General features: G+C 41.0%; 2 protein-coding genes across 2 annotated transcripts; both read right to left on the bottom strand.

Moving 5' to 3' along the window:
- Positions 1–1,583: 1,583 nt before the first annotated feature.
- LOC124997437 (kinetochore-associated protein DSN1 homolog) lies at positions 1,584–6,001 on the bottom strand. Its single transcript, XM_047571124.1, has 11 exons — positions 4,860–6,001; positions 4,575–4,611; positions 4,216–4,468; positions 4,046–4,119; positions 3,796–3,868; positions 3,612–3,693; positions 3,466–3,516; positions 3,285–3,356; positions 3,030–3,177; positions 2,455–2,542; positions 1,584–2,356 (listed from the first exon to the last, which is right to left on the bottom strand). The coding sequence occupies exons 1-11, from the start codon at positions 4,892–4,894 to the stop codon at positions 2,274–2,276; spliced, it is 996 nt and encodes a 331-aa protein (XP_047427080.1). The 5' UTR covers positions 4,895–6,001; the 3' UTR covers positions 1,584–2,273.
- A 148-nt stretch (positions 6,002–6,149) lies between these two features.
- atp13a1 (ATPase 13A1) lies at positions 6,150–15,799 on the bottom strand. The gene is made up of 25 exons (XM_047571115.1): positions 15,284–15,799; positions 14,598–14,687; positions 13,960–14,223; positions 13,700–13,855; positions 12,895–12,964; positions 12,709–12,815; positions 12,498–12,627; positions 12,300–12,355; positions 12,027–12,153; positions 11,780–11,917; positions 11,559–11,679; positions 11,270–11,427; positions 10,875–11,050; positions 10,678–10,788; positions 10,456–10,581; positions 10,262–10,370; positions 9,969–10,162; positions 9,482–9,578; positions 9,211–9,395; positions 8,934–9,048; positions 8,636–8,832; positions 8,345–8,487; positions 7,038–7,149; positions 6,804–6,947; positions 6,150–6,708 (listed from the first exon to the last, which is right to left on the bottom strand). The coding sequence occupies exons 1-25, from the start codon at positions 15,635–15,637 to the stop codon at positions 6,598–6,600; spliced, it is 3,591 nt and encodes a 1,196-aa protein (XP_047427071.1). The 5' UTR covers positions 15,638–15,799; the 3' UTR covers positions 6,150–6,597.
- Between the last annotated feature and the right edge of the window lie 54 nt (positions 15,800–15,853).

Raw genomic sequence — 15,853 nt, 5'->3', positions numbered from 1 at the left:
TCATTCTGTCCTAAACCCCCGATGAATGAAACATCCCATCAGTTTTCAGTATGAAAATGTTGACAGCAGATTGAAAACAAGTGTCCTTGTTTTTTGCAAACTGGGCAATTCTGCTGTAGTTTATCACTCAGATCAGAGAGACAGCTTTCCAAGACGAATGGCTGACTGAATGGATGCAGAGGAGAGCTGTAGCCAGCCTTGCTACGCTGTGAAGAGATGATGGGTGTGCACAAGAGAGTAGGACCAAACTGGCAGTGGTTTATGCTGACTCTCCAACCATCTATCTACTACAATCTGTAGCTAATCAATCTAAAGTTGGAGACAACTAGAAGAGAATACAGTAAACCAAAACAGTAATTGTTCTTCGCATGTGCAACACAGAACAGTTCAGATTCCTTGGTGGTTATACTAAATACTACCACATTTTAATACTTTAAAAAGTTGTCCCTACTGCAACCAGATATCATATTGTTATCTTATGTACACTTTTCTTAGTTTCATTGTAATAGTGTCTTACGAACAAGAAATCTATAGACCCTGGGTGCGACCAAAATCCCTTCGTTCCAACATGCATTGCACCCAATTGAAACACAGACTACTACTTCAAAAATTACTACTAAAATTAGTTACTTGGGTCATGTGTATAAAGCAACAGCTATCATACAATTTAAGTAGCCCTTAAAGAAGTCTTTAATGACTATCAAGAGAGACATTCTTTGAAATTAAGAAGACTCCTTCAGTTGCTTTGTAAACTTTGCATTTTATTGGTGCTGATTCATTTAAGGATAATTTCTGTGAAACTTCTATTCATTTTGATGCTAAAGCTGCCCTCCCATCACCCCACAAGCATCAAGCCTCATTTTCATCTAAATAAGAATCGATCTCTTCGGCTGTGCGCCATCCTCCCTACTCAGAAGTCTCACGGTCACAACCCCGCTCGTCTTCTTTGCCTGTCCCTATGCTCTCCAGTCACTCTCCTGAATACAATCACAAGATTGACCATATTCACGTTGGAGATCATAACAGCAAAACGGTTCTGTGCCCTTTTATATTGTTGGTAAGAGGGATTCTTGATTTAATCATCAGCGCACTAAATGAAGTATGAACATTAATGAGTGAATGGGTCAAAGAGATAGGAGCGATAGTGAACAAAGCGTTGACTGACTGGTACAATGTCAAAGCTTCGTTCTGCATCAGTGACCAAGCCAAATGCAAGGGATGGGGGTGAGTCACCGTGGGGGAGGGGCTTCCTCCTGAATGGTCAGGGGACACTGATGAAGTGAAATAGATGCGGTACCAAAAGGAGAATAAATGTGACTGATGATGAGGATGCAAAAAGCAATGTACATAATAGAAATACTCTAGGCAATATACAAATTAGAATCAGTCTATTAAAACCTTGTTTTTATCCTGCTTTCTGGTTGTCTATTCCAATTGTAAAATGAGCACATTTCTGCATGGGTTTGAACACTTAAAAAAAAAAAAAAAAAAATATATATATATATATACACACACACACACAATATATATATATATATATATATATATATATATATATATATAATAAATAAAATGACTCAAAGTGAGCATACGGGGTTCTTTTTTATTACTACTACAAATAAAAAAACAACTTGTTTTGCCACTTGTTGTCACATCAAAAAGATTTAATGACGTAATTATTTTATTTTAAAAAGATATAATCAGTTTTGTTTTCTGATAAAAATCCCCTCAGATAGGTAATGAGTTCAAAAAGTTAGGGACTTAGAGTCGACCAACCGATTTTTACAAAAAGCTTAAGAAACATCTCTGTTTCTTAACCGCTGGCAGTCTCACATAACCAGTTTTACAGGTCAGAATACACTTTATTAAGGTTTAACAAAAAAAAAAAAATCCTGTTTTGCTATTCTCCAAGCTTGTCACAATTTTGTATAGCCAACCACTGCCACCTGCTGATCAAACATATGCATTGCCCGAACTGCCATTTTTATCAGGTTAGATGCAGAATGCATATTTAGTAATTAAAAAAGGAGAAATAACTGTGACGTTAACAGTAGGTCACATATGAGTTGAGAGAAGTCACATGTGCAGTGACTGTGACCAGCCCCAGAACATGCACGCAAGGATTCTCTCATACGCCACAACGACAAGCCAGTCACAGAGAGAGCTGGTAAAAATATAATGGCTCAAAGCACTTAACAAGCTTCATATGACTAATACAGAGCCACGGTTCATTAGAATATAAGACTGCTTTTGCTTGCTTCCCAGCAGAGCGATTATGAAGTCGTAGTGGATACAGGTGCTGCCATGAGATTTCTGAGGAGGTCAGATGAAAGGTCCTGGAATCCAGCTTCTGCCGCTGATAGGGAACAGTAACAGGGTTAAGTGTTAATTCACTAGACCATTGGTGCAAATGCCAAAATGTTTTTTCTAAAGGAGTAAAGACAAAACAATTACCCAAATGACCACTGGTCTTTTTCACCAATAGCTGCGTGATCTCCTTGATGGACAGAAGCTCTTTAGCCATCTTACACTGACTGTCGATCTAAAGGCAAAAATTAATAGCTTATTAAATAACATTAATCAAGTTGAAAAATTAATTCAAAAATATATTGGTTTCCCAACTGATTATGTTGCCTTGGAGTAGTGGTCAGAGTTCTTAAAGCCAATAAAGCCATCAGTCATGTTTGCTATATAAAAGATGAACAAATAAATATTCATGGTAAAAAGTTGGAAAACTAACATCAATACTTTAATTAAAAGCAGAGAACTCAAAAGCTCACAAATCTCTGCTTTAGGAGGGTTTTGTGGCTGTTGTTTAATCTAAATTTGACTTTAAGTGCAAACATCTGCCTTGTTGTCTCCTCACTCTAACGTATTCCTCTATGTTTTTCATGACTGATGCATTTTACCATAAACACAACACCCTGAAGGTATGTGGGCACTATGGCATTTTTTTTTGCTAAAATAGACATGTCAAAAAATTATAAGTTAGAGAATTTTAGTAATGGTTTAAAAAAATTCTAACATACAATCATTGCCATGGTGTGAAGCATGGGTTTCTGTTTACAGAGGATGACACTGTAGTCAGGTTTGTTCTGGATGAGAAGATACTGCGAGGACCGGGCCACAGACGTAGAGTCAAGTGATATGCCCGTCTTCTGGCCCTGCTCCACCTTCCTACAATGAATAATGAACACATTATTGACCCAAATTTGAGAAGACAAGGCTGACACAGACTATGTTATGATGGTATAGTATTCCACAATGACAGCAAACATGTTCACCTTTCCAATTCCTCTGCTTTCCTCCGGTGTTTGTTCAACAGTGCCTCCCAAGATTCACTTTCAGCTTGGAGCCTAAAACAAAACAAGAAATACTCATGTGGTGGGATTTTAGATGTATTTTTAGGTGAACTTAACAGTCTGGAACATATTATAATCAGGATATATAGTGAGAACAACATACCTTTTGATGGCTGTCTGAAATTTTTCCATGTCTCTGTGTGCTGCAGGCTTACTGGAACCAAAAGCAAATAAATGACAAAAGTACTGAATAGAACAACACTTTGCATGAAAAAACACAATTAGTGAAAATAAAAACATCCACAACACCTGGCTGTCCGAGAAGAGAGACAATGCGGTCCACTGTGTATGCTTTTGGGCAAACAGCCCCACTGTTTCTGGATGGACTCCACTACACGAGAGAAAACACAGAACACGGGGAGATAAATTATTTTCGCTGAATGATTGTGTGCTGTTAAAATATAAAACTCCCAGAAATACAGTATGTACTAACCTTGTCGCTGAAAAGACTCCAGTGAAGCATTTGGCACTGACTGGAACAAATGTTTGGTCCTTTCTACTGCCAGCTAGAGGTAAAGCAGAGGTTATTGAAATAAAAGTTGCAATATGTTAAGTAAAAATATCAGAAACAGCCAGTAGCAAAAAGACAGAATGCAGAATTTAATTCCCAACTCTTTAATTTCTTCCACTTTCAGCCGAGGTTGTCATAACTGGTTTAGTACATTTACAAGTCACCAGTTTACCTTCATCGAGGCCTCCATCAGTTTCTCCAGTCTCTTTTCCTGTGGCAAGGATGTACATATTTCCAAGCACAATGCTGTAATAAACATACAGACATGTATTTATGTCACAGAGAACAAAGCTACGATCTACATTACTGATTAAAGTTTAAGAAATGGGCCAAATATCTCACCCTGATTTGGGTTGGGAAGGACTGGGAGGGAGCGCCGATTTATGGCGGATCTCCTCCAGGACTTCCTCCGTGCAGTGGGACTGACAGAGGGACCCTCTGTGTTTTCTATCTGCATTTCATCTGTCTCTGAGTGTGCTTTTCCAGCTTTAGACGTCTGTGTTATGGGTAAGTCGGAACGAGGAGACTTCTGTGGGGGAGCTGCGATGGGGCTCGGAGACGAGCATCTTTTCGATGTTTGTTTCGATAAATGAACCTTGACATACAGAGAACAAAAACAAAGTAACGTTACCAGTGACAATCCATTGGGCCAGTCTATAATTCACCGAGATGTTAGCATAAATCTGAGTTAAATGCCTTACCTCGTTTTCTGTATCAGCGACGATGGCATTACCGCAACTGAAATAACATTTCACGAGACAAGAAGCTATCGTTATACGCACAGACACACATAAGATCATTATAATACAGTGCAAAATAAGTTGCTATGGTGTTTCGCGGACACGATTAAAATGGCAAGCCCCGCGAATGACAAGTTGCTATTGGAAACGTCATAAAACATCGCAAATTAGCTGAAATATTGTGTTTTCCCAATGAAGCACATTTTGTTCATTTGTTGCAGCAACGTATACAAATAAAATACAGACCCGTCTTCTCCATTTTCCAAAAGCCTTTCCGCCATTTTTCTTTCAAATTGTTTTCCGTTCAGCGCGCGCCCAACAAGCCAACCCCTCACATAGAACTAAGGAGTATGGGAAATGTAGTGCCGTCTAAACCCAGGCAAAGTGGGCGGCCGGCAAAGAAGATTGAAATATGTAGTACTCAAAACAGTTAGAAGCTGGAGTTTATAACATAATGGTACAGGATCACAAACAGCAGAAAGCAGTCGAAAATCACATTTACACTGGTGTATCCCAGAGAATACTGATGTGTCCTGTATCCTGTGATAATGTGTTTGAGAAATGTCACGTTTGTGATGTATGGATCAAGTCCAGCAGGTTTGGTTTGTTGAGCAAGTGCTGGGTTAGTAACTGAAAATGTTGAAAAAGGTCTTTCCACACATTGGTTGTTATTTCTGAAATTTAGCTGGAGAGTTTCCTGGTGATTTAACCAGGTCTATAACCTTGGCATTTAACTCGAAAGTCTTGGTTAGCCTCTGTTATGACATTTTCTGGTTGTTTGTTGAGGTTTCTTTAGTTAAATCTGTCTTGTGTGTCAACACTCCACTGGATAGTGCATCCACCAATAACCAAGTGCAGTGCTCATCCACTTAAATCTGGAAGTCTGGAAATCATTAATCCTACCCCCTATACACCCCACATGTACCTCCATATATGATCAATCTTTCAGTTCCTTCATCCAGTCCTTTCATGTTTTGCATGTCCTCAATGTCCATTTACACAATTTATGTTTCCTTAACTACAAATGAGAGGCAGAGGCACCAACAAGTCCCATAACTGGTAAATAAATTCTTACAGTTGCTTTAAAACACATACAGGTATTTTGGAATGGAAACACACTGCATAACCTAAGAAGTGTATCACACAGCCTCTTTTTATTAAAGTTTAAGAAAGGTTAGAGGCAGTTTTCACACTGTATATTTTAGTGGAATTATAATCGTTGAAAGGAAGCTGGAATTATATACATTTTGGATTTTATGGCACTTCAACAGCTCTGTAGTTTTCATTTAAGCTGCTCTAGTTTGTCAATCTTGCAGTCACCTTTATCAACCGATACTTGGCACATTTGTTTTGACCAGTGTCATATGTCCCAAAGGATAAAACATTTCATTAAATGAATGTCAGTCTTTGTCCTGTTACATGGAAATCTGATATTCTTTACTCACTTATACCTTGGGACAGCATAGATCATGGCCAGCGAGATGAATTCATCATTTCATCGGTACTTGCACTTGACAAAACACTTGGCAGACTTTATAATTTGTATATTTAAGTCTTTATAAGTCTGTTAAAGATGTTTTTTCCACTTTTTACAAAATTAAGCAGAGGAATCAAAAAAACAAATCCAAAACACTTTTGCAATTCTCTTGGAGAATGCCCCTTTTTGTGCCTTTGCGTTTCACTCTGGCTGGCACAATCTCACACTCCACTCAATACTGCTGTTTTCATGGCCTTTTGTAGCAGTGGGGAGAAACATATAAAGACAGAGAGAAAAATGTAGAAAAAAATGAAAGGAAACACAGATGGTTAAGGAGGAGCAGAGCAGGACAAAGGAAGGGATACACAGAGTGTACAGTACTGCACGCCATGTCTGTCTCAGCTGTCTTGTTTATGTAACAACAGCTTTCATTCTCATCTCCCTCCAACGTTTTCTCTCCCTTTAGAGTTTGGTTGGTAAGAGCAGCAGTTGCTGTTGGCACTGAGTTCAAGAAGGCAGCCTGAGAGTTCCTTTGCCCAGCAGGAACTGCAAGACACGGTCCACCAGCAGAGCAGCAACAAAGTCCACTACCAGAACCTGGGCAATGATTAATTTGAACTGCAAGGATATAAACAGAAAGCAGGTTACCTCAGTGAGTATATAATTACTACTTTTAAAACAAAACTATGCATGGTAAAATGATCCCAGCTCACCTCAGTGGGAATATCTACAAGAGCAAACTGTTCATTGAATTCTGGTGACGAACCAGTGAGAAGTCCCACAATCGCTAAACCTGACAGAGCGATGCTCCATAGTAGCGGCCGATTCTCACTGAGAGATTCCATGAAAGGGTGACCCTATCAGGAACAAAAACAAATTATAAGTCTGATAAAATAACTTTAAAGAATGCAGGCATGATAACTAATAATACCATAAAGAATGAGTACCTTGTAGTTAATGGCAAAGGTGGCCATCTGCATGGCCATTGACATTATGTATACTGTGCTGTTTATTAGACTGGGTTCAAACTCTTTATACAGATCTACAAACTGCTCCTCTCTGCAAGAGAAAAACGACAAGTTACATGTGATAGAGCAGACATATGATGTTAATTACCATATTAGAGATCAACAGAAACAGGTGTTAGCAAAATCCAACATACAATGAGTACAAACGACAAGACATTAAAAACAGGAAAGAGAAGTGCTTTTAAAGTGACCGATAAAACTTTATAACAAACACACATGGGAAGCTTAAATTGGACTAATATGACAAAATTTTGTGGCTAACTACACAAATTTAGACTTTGGAATCCAGCTCATGACCTGGTGTCACCATAGTCACCAGATTTTGACATGCTGAATTTAATTTTGAAATCACTGAGCTAAGGTGTAGCTGTCCAGTGAGGGAAATTCAGTTTATTTGAATTAAGAAGGTGAAACTGTTAACATCATCAGTCTATCAAAGAGCCCAATATGTTTGAGTCCATTAGAGGAATATACAATTGGGCAGCATTTCCATATGAATAAAAGGAAAGTGTCATATTTATATAAATTAAACTACCGATGTAAATATATAGCAAAACTGTATTGTGCATGTTTCCCATGTGTAGGCTTTGTTTTCTCTCTTCCTTGTGTTTCCTCCAGGTGCTGCTCTTCCATAATTTTGTTGCAGGTGATCAGGTGCACCTGGCACCACTTCTCATCAAGGGAAGAGAGCATGAATGCTTGATGGGAAGCTACAGTCAAGAGAGTGCGAGTGAGTGCAAGAGAGAAAGGGAGCCATTTTTGACAATACTGGTGCTGCATGCTTCCTTACTCCTCAGTGGAGAAATGGTGGTAAGGAAGGCTAAAGGATTTTTTTAAAACGTATCTTTGTGTCTTTGCTTCAGTAGGTAGAGCGGGTTGTCCATGAACCGAAGGGTTAGTGGTTTGATCCCCTGAGTGTCCCATATGCCAAAGTGCCCTTGAGCAAGACTCTGAACCCCCAGTTGCTCCCAGTGCAACTGGCACTGATGTGTGAATGTGTGTGTGCTTGTGTGAGCGAATGGGTGGATGTGTCTCTGACAGTAAAAGCGCTTTGAGTACCTTTGAGTAGGTAGAAAGGTGCTATATAAAAGCAAGACCATTTACCATTTACTTTAAACATTCATTTCTAAGCTGTAATTACCTTTCCATTTACTTAATTCTCTTTACGTAATTTGATTATTGTTGTTTGACTCATCTCTTTGTCAGGGAATGTAATATTGACTCACCTAGGTGGACTTCTGCTTTGAGCCTCTTTGTAAAGGTACACCAGGCTACAGAAGTGGACAGCAAACTGCAGAAGCACAGTCAGCACTGTATACAGATTGAAGATGTTTGGTAAGGGCCGCTCTCGGGACAGTGTTTTGAGTGGCTGTGTAAATAGGAGAAATCGGGTTCTTAATTTGTTGCTGACAGCAGAAAGACTTGATGGTGAGAGAAAAAAAAAACATTGGGTAAAAACAACATTCTGAGAACAATCAGAATTAGAAACTTCTTAAGTTTTATGTGTGACTCCTCACCTTTGACCTAGAGATGAATAGAAAGCATCCAGCCAACAGCAAGCCCTGCAAGGTTGCCTGGAAATCACTGAACTTGACTCCCTCGAGGTAGAGTACTGACTGACTGTAGGCCAGAACTAGGGCATTGAGGGCAAGGATCTTGAACATCTGGAGCGTTGTCACCAGAGTACAACGGCCTTGTTTTATAACATGGCAGACTGGGGATAAAAACAAGTTTCAGGGGTGTGAAGCAGCTTCATGCTTTAGATCTTTGCAAACTATGCCACAAGTTGAAATGTGACACTCAAATGGTACTCACTGCACTGTATGGAGGAAAGTTTTGATGTGAAGGGGGCAGCAATGGAGGCATCGCCCAGTTTCACTACTTGTACCTGATCTTCTTCAAGTTCCCGTAATACCTGACTAATCCTCTCCTGTTGAAAAAAAAACCTGACATTTAGACAAGCGCACTATAAATCTATGATACTTTTAAGATACAAGCAGACAGTAACTGAGAAGAAAGATCAAATGAAATGTCATGCTACATTCAGTGTACATTTCATGAAGGTACTTGGAGTAAATCACAAGATACGCACTTTTTGTGCAGCAAGCTGCTCTTCTCTCTGGGCCATCACCCGCTGCCTGGCTCCCCTGGAGCTCAGTTTGGCCCCTGAACTGACAGGCGGCAATGGTCTGGATTCTGCTGTGGATGTTTCCTTTTCCTTTCCACGCTTCTTTCTTTCAGGCATGCGCTCAGGGGCATTGGCTAACAAAGCAACACCTGAAGAAAAAACAAAACTATTCACTGCAAACTGCTGGGTCACATCAGACCTCATGCCGTCAGTCGTAGTGGTCGTTAAGTCTTACCTATGTGGGCGTGTTTGAGAGCTCCCACATCATTCGTACCATCACCACACATCAGTGTCACGTAACCCAGCCCCTTGAGACTGGTGATCACAAATTCCTACAACATAATAAAAAAAACATGGTTACACATACTATATCCACAGACTGCCTGTATTTTACAAAATGCATTTCAACATCCCCAAGAGAAATCTACCCAACTTTATTAGTGGTGTCCTCCAGTCACAGTCAAAATAAATGTACTGTCTTTTGGCAGTATTGTAAATGTATTCTCCTTTGTCTGAGAAAAATCACACACTGTTGTCTAATGATCAAAACCTTTTATGTCTTTGTCTAAATCTATAACATCTCATTTTTCCCATTAACGATGGAGACAGTGGAACTTTACCTGTTACCCTACTCCATCATAGCTTTTGTTTATAAACTTCATTTTAAGTTACATGCAGAATCTTTGTCCAGTTACAGAGCAGCTGCTGTTTAAAGGACCTACCTTCTGTTTAGGACTGACACGGGCAAACACTTGTATATGAGGCAACAGGGCGTGGAGTAGCCGGGGTTCACAGCTCAATCTAGCCAGCCCTTCCCCTGTTACACACAAGTCGAACTGCCGCACAAAAGAAGAAACAGAAGGAGGGGGCAGTGGTACACGAACAGTGCCATCAATGGATTCCCACTGCCACGCACCTAGAAAACAAAATAACATTTATACATCTGCACTGTATATGTTCTGCACCTACTTACTGCTTCTGCACCTTATTTGAGTAATACCTGTATTTGTCTTACCTTGATCAGGGCTTGTCTGCAATATAAGTGTGTGTTCTTTCTGGATGAAGTGTAGCTCCCTTGCTACATGGCAAGCTGTTAAAGGATTGTCACCTGTGATCATCACCACCTGAAAGCAGAGGGAGAATCATATCTATTTTAATATCATTCTGTTTGGGTACATGTACACAAGGTTGCATCATGAACCTATTTACATGATGGGATGCTTCTTGGATTTCTCTGATGACAGCCTTGCTGTCAATCTTGAGGGGGCATGACACAACCATGAACCCAGCAAAATGCAGGTCACACTCCAGAGCATCACGACTCATCTCCCGGACCTATGTGACCCAGAAAGATTCAGCTCAGTTTATAACAAATCTGTACAAAACACAGTTTGAACAGTCAGACTGTTGTGAGGGAAATGAAATAAGAACCTGCTGATGGCTGAGATGTCCCAGCTCTTTGTAGCCCAAGGCCAGCACTCTAGCCCCTTCACGTGACATTTCCTTGTGGACTTCATCATAACTTGCTGGACATTCTGCAAACTAAAATCACAGCCATGTTAGGCTATTATTGATTGGACACAAAAATACTAGGCTATGTACGTATTATGGGTGGTGTCAGCATGTACCATTCTTCTGAGTGTCTCTGGAGCACCCTTGACTGTTGAGATGTAGCAGAGTTCAGTGGAGCCCAGTTTCTCATAGGAGGCCAGGACTGACATCCTTTTCAGAGCACTGGCGAAGTGGAACCGTTGGTGGATCTTAAGTCCCTGGGTTTTGATGCCTCGTGGAAACACCTTTTCATCTGGTCAAATAAACAAGTCTCAGTGAGGCACACGCGCTGGCAAATTTACAGCTCTAAACTCAAATCAAAATAACTGCCACCACCTGAAAGACTGCACTGCATGTGGAAACATGTTAACTGGAGAAGGGAAGATTTGTCTCAAAACAGACATGAACATGTTTCTCATACATGAGTCACCACCTTTCTTCATACAGGAAGTATGAGGTTATTTAACTGTACCTTTAGTAAGTGTCCAGTCGGCAGCAGTCAACATGGCCTTCTCTAGTGGATCACCAACCAGCTGTCCATCATCCAGAGTGACCAGTGAGTGACAGGTGGCCACTACCCGATGTGTCTCAACTGGGATCTCGGACACAGGCATCACCTCCTTTCCCTCTCTGTCAAAAAAACCTCAGGTGATACACTCCACAAAATGCAACTAACCCAAACTAACCCAAATCATAGCTTAGCTAGCAGTGTTCATGCTTTACAATGTAAGTGGAGGTAAGAAAGGTGGGCAGTCGTTTACCTGAGGCCTGCTACCCCTCGTACCACCAGACTGTCACTGGTTAGTGTTCCTGTCTTGTCAAAACAGCAAACTTCAACTTTCCCTGCAAATGGTATCCTGAAAGGCTCTGTGCAGAATACATCTAAGCAGGAGTAGAAACAAAAGAGTCAAATTAAACACTGATGTGAGTCTCTTGATGTCTATTGTACACACAGACAGGATAGAAGAACACACAGACTTACAAAGTTTAGCTAGTGCAATAAGAGATGTGTTAACTGCTAGAGAAAGCTCTATGGGGAGTTCTGGTGGAACCACCGAGGTGAGGATGAGCGTGCACTCCAGAAACAGTTTGTAGCGGTTCCTGCTGAGATCCTTGGTCCCTGACAGGGTAACACAAAGCACAAATACATGAAATGATTGCAATGACTGATTATTAGCAATGACTGTTATAAAAATTACGCATTTATGAGATTATTCAGTGCACCTCACCTTCCACCCACACATAAACAGCTGCAGCAATGGCAAATACAAGGAGGAAGAGGATGAAGATGAAAGTCTCCAGGTTGTTGGCTGTCACTCTTTTCACACCAAAGAGAATGGTCCGTAATAGTTTACCCTGGATTTTGGCAACACGCAGTACACTTCAGAATACTTTCCCACATGATTAACATGAATTTCACAATGTTGTCAAAACTAGAATTAAAATGCATGGCAACAAAAAGAGAATAATAGCTATGAAGATGTATTAAACAAATTCCTCACCTGAGAGGTATAGAATCCTGTTCTCAGCACATAGGCCACACAGCCGTTGTCTACAGCTACACATAAAGGAAAATATTTAACAGCATGCACCTTAAAAAGACAACTTAAAAAAAAACAGTGCACCATCAAATCTAGTGATTCAAACTGCTAATATAAGTTGTTGTTCTGTACAAATGAGAATAAATAAATGACACTTACGCTTGAGTCCAGCACTGGCCTTTAAAGGGGGGCTATGCTGGACCACTTTTGTCCCACCAGAGATGATGTGAAGGCGAGAGTCTGTTTGAAGGTCCAGGACTCGCTCTGGATCCAAGTCCTCCACTGGCTCCTGCATGCCACATATTGTCAGTAGTAGTAGCATCCCAGAAGGCTGTCATCTATACATTATTATATGATATTGGTTTCTAACCTTCATCTGGGGCACAGACTCTCCGGTCAGCATGGCTTCGTCCACAATGCAACGCCCCCTGAGTAGCAGGACGTCACACGGTACCAAGTTGTCCTGAGGCGAACGTCCTATGATACAAAGAACGCAAACTTTAATAACACAAAATTATGCTGGTGGCCGAGAATTCATGAAAACAGGGGCACTTACCTATTGAGACGATGTCACCAGGGACAAGTTCATCGCTAGAAATATGTCTCCACTTCCTGTTGCGATACACCTTTCACAAATGCATATAATTCATTAAGAATGTTTTAAAAACATGAAAAATACAAAGACAACCCAAAACATAAGACCATCTCGCCTATTCTTTTGGTGATTTGTGTGCCTCCAAAACAGCTTATATGCCACCAATTTGTTTCTTGAATTATAGCTAAAGCACGTATCAGATTTATTCCAGCACAACCCTTGGGCAACTGGGTCCAAACGAGGGCTAGTAGGATCGCTGCAGATCCCATGCACCCTGGTCATGGACTGTTTTTACCTCTCCCTTCATGGGAGAGGTACAGAAACGACAGACTGAGACAGCTTCTTCCCCAGAGCTGTGAAATCAATCACTCCCCCTCCTTGCATACGCACACACTCAAACCTCCCACCTAACACAGATATGCAGCTTCCCCAACCCCTGCTATGCTGATTTACTTATATGTATCTATCTGTACAGCTATTTATTTTGTTTTATTTATAGTGCTATCTACTGTTTTATATTTGCACTACTTTAGCTAGGAACTATCATTCAAAGTTTCATTATGTACACACATAGTGACAATTAATGATGATGTGGCCCTTGTCAAAGTCACTAAGGTCCATCAATCCAACATATAAACTACATAAACTGACTTTTATTTTCATAATCTATGACTGGTCATAATCAAATTTAATAAAACATTTCGAGATACTAGACAAATAGTTTCTTCTATACAATGTCCTTTATTTGAAACAACATCAAGCTTACTTGGATCATGTAGGGTTTGTTTCCCATGCGCCGGATCTCTGACATATTCCTCATTTGCTGCTGGACCAAGGAGGCCTCAAACGCCACCAGCATGAACAGTGTGAAAACACTGTAGTACCAGTACTCGTCCAGACACCACAGCCCCACACAGAACACCTGATGGATGGCAGAGAGTAGATACCTTGAGATGGATATAGGCACTATCATTGCGTTTTAATTGTTTTACCATAGAATAAGTCAAATTTCACATCCAGACATACCTGGAAAACAAAAAAGGGAGCTGTGGCCCTTTCTTTAAAGAGCTCCAGAAAATCTGGCACCACCATCTCAGCACGATTGGTGCCGTACTGCTTTTCTGCAGCTCGAAGTTCAGTCTCCTCCTGGTAGCCACGCCAAGACTGAAAATAGCCCATTGGGTTGCTGATGGGAAATGCTATTGGAAGGAAACATTTCTTCTCTTTCCAGTCAAAGACGTAGCGGATCTTTTGAAATTCAAAAGACAGAACCCCCTCCCCGTTCTCATCCTGTAGGGCAGAACAAAATAAAACCAATTTGAAATTACAGCATTGAAATAAAGGTTTTAAAAACATGTGTATACCCTTTGTGCTTGTGTCACATGCAGCACCTGATCAAACAGTGTTGAACTCAAACTAAAGTTAACCTAAATACTATTACTTAAAGTGTCAAAATTACGTAACATCTTGAAAGTAAAGTCAAACCACAAATACAAGCACAAAAATGACAGGGTAAACTGAAACTGTGCCATACCAGCATCAAACAACAAGAGTGACGGAGAGTTCAATTTTATAAGATCAAGTAACATGTGACAAAACATTGATTTTATAATTTTAGGAATATGTCCTACTGAGACAACTCATTGCATCCCATGTGAACTCACCTGGTCCCTCTGTAGTGCCACAAGCTCAGCAGAACCATTGTTGGGGGTGGGTATGACCTTTGCAAGTGTAGCCTTGTTTGGGTCTGGTTCCTGTGTATACAAATGAACAGGTGACAAATTCACACACTATGGCAGGTCACTGTTATTTTGGTACAGCTGCATGGCTCTCTCGCTTTTTCCCTCTCCAATGACGCATGCCTGAGCATACAGCTACTCGATCAACTGAATTTTAGGCAAATTGTCTGAAACATCCAACTCTGAACACCAAATATTGTACTTTATTACATTACACATTCAAGACTATGAAGGTGTGTGAAACTTGCTTGAAGAGAGTATAATATCAAAGAAAGCAATTTGTCTAAATGTGAAAATGTGTCAGTGCAGATAGAAAAATAGCCTTTCAGGTGACAAATGTCATTGCTAATTAAAACACATAATGAAAGATTGGATATCCATGTATTTGAGATCTAGTTTTGGCAGTGGTTATAGTGGCCATCCCTAAAACCATTAAAAGGGTCAAGGACAAAGCTGTCCTACAATAGTGCTTTTGGGAAAAGACAGTGAGTCCACAGACTTAGGTCCATGGCATCTTGACCTTTGACCTCTATGTAAAAGTGGGGGAAACTACAGGGTCCATATGGATATCAGCATACTATGCGATTACTTATGTTGGGACTTGTGTTTACCTTGGAACAAGTGAGCCAACAGTGCGCGTGCACGGACCAATAACCAGAGAGTGCTGTTAGGACGTGCGCGATCCCGATCGCGGCTAACGCCAGGAGGCCTGGCTCTGGATACTCGGAGGCACCGTATACTCCTAACCACACGTACAGCCAGCCCGGGTAGAGAACAGCCAGGAACGGGAGGATGGTACCATGTAGCAGTCGGGGCCTTCTTCTGTATAGCGTCACTGAGCTCACCAGCTCGTCGCCGGTGCCGCTGTCATGCTGGTTGTGATTCACAGAAGGGGCCATTCGCAGCTCACTCGGTGCCCGGATTCCGTCCGCAGCCATACTCCCGCCTTTCCTGATGTCGTTCATTGTACTTTGTAACCCCCTCTGCCCCCCTCTATCATCCACCACCACCCCGTCTTACGGTAGCCAGTAAAAATACGAATATACACTGGAAATGGTACGGTGCTACCTTCTGGGTCGGTTTACTGAATCGCTCCCTCTCTGACCGTCGCTTCCGCATACGTAAACACGCAAATACACGTCATGTCCAGCCGGCACAGCGCCAATGAAACGGAAACAATA

The sequence above is a fragment of the Mugil cephalus genome, chromosome 20, assembly GCF_022458985.1.
Source record: "Mugil cephalus isolate CIBA_MC_2020 chromosome 20, CIBA_Mcephalus_1.1, whole genome shotgun sequence".
In the NCBI taxonomy this organism is placed as follows: domain Eukaryota; kingdom Metazoa; phylum Chordata; class Actinopteri; order Mugiliformes; family Mugilidae; genus Mugil; species Mugil cephalus.
The sequence above is the reverse complement of the archived record's forward strand: the minus strand, read 5'-3'. Positions and strand labels throughout refer to the sequence as shown.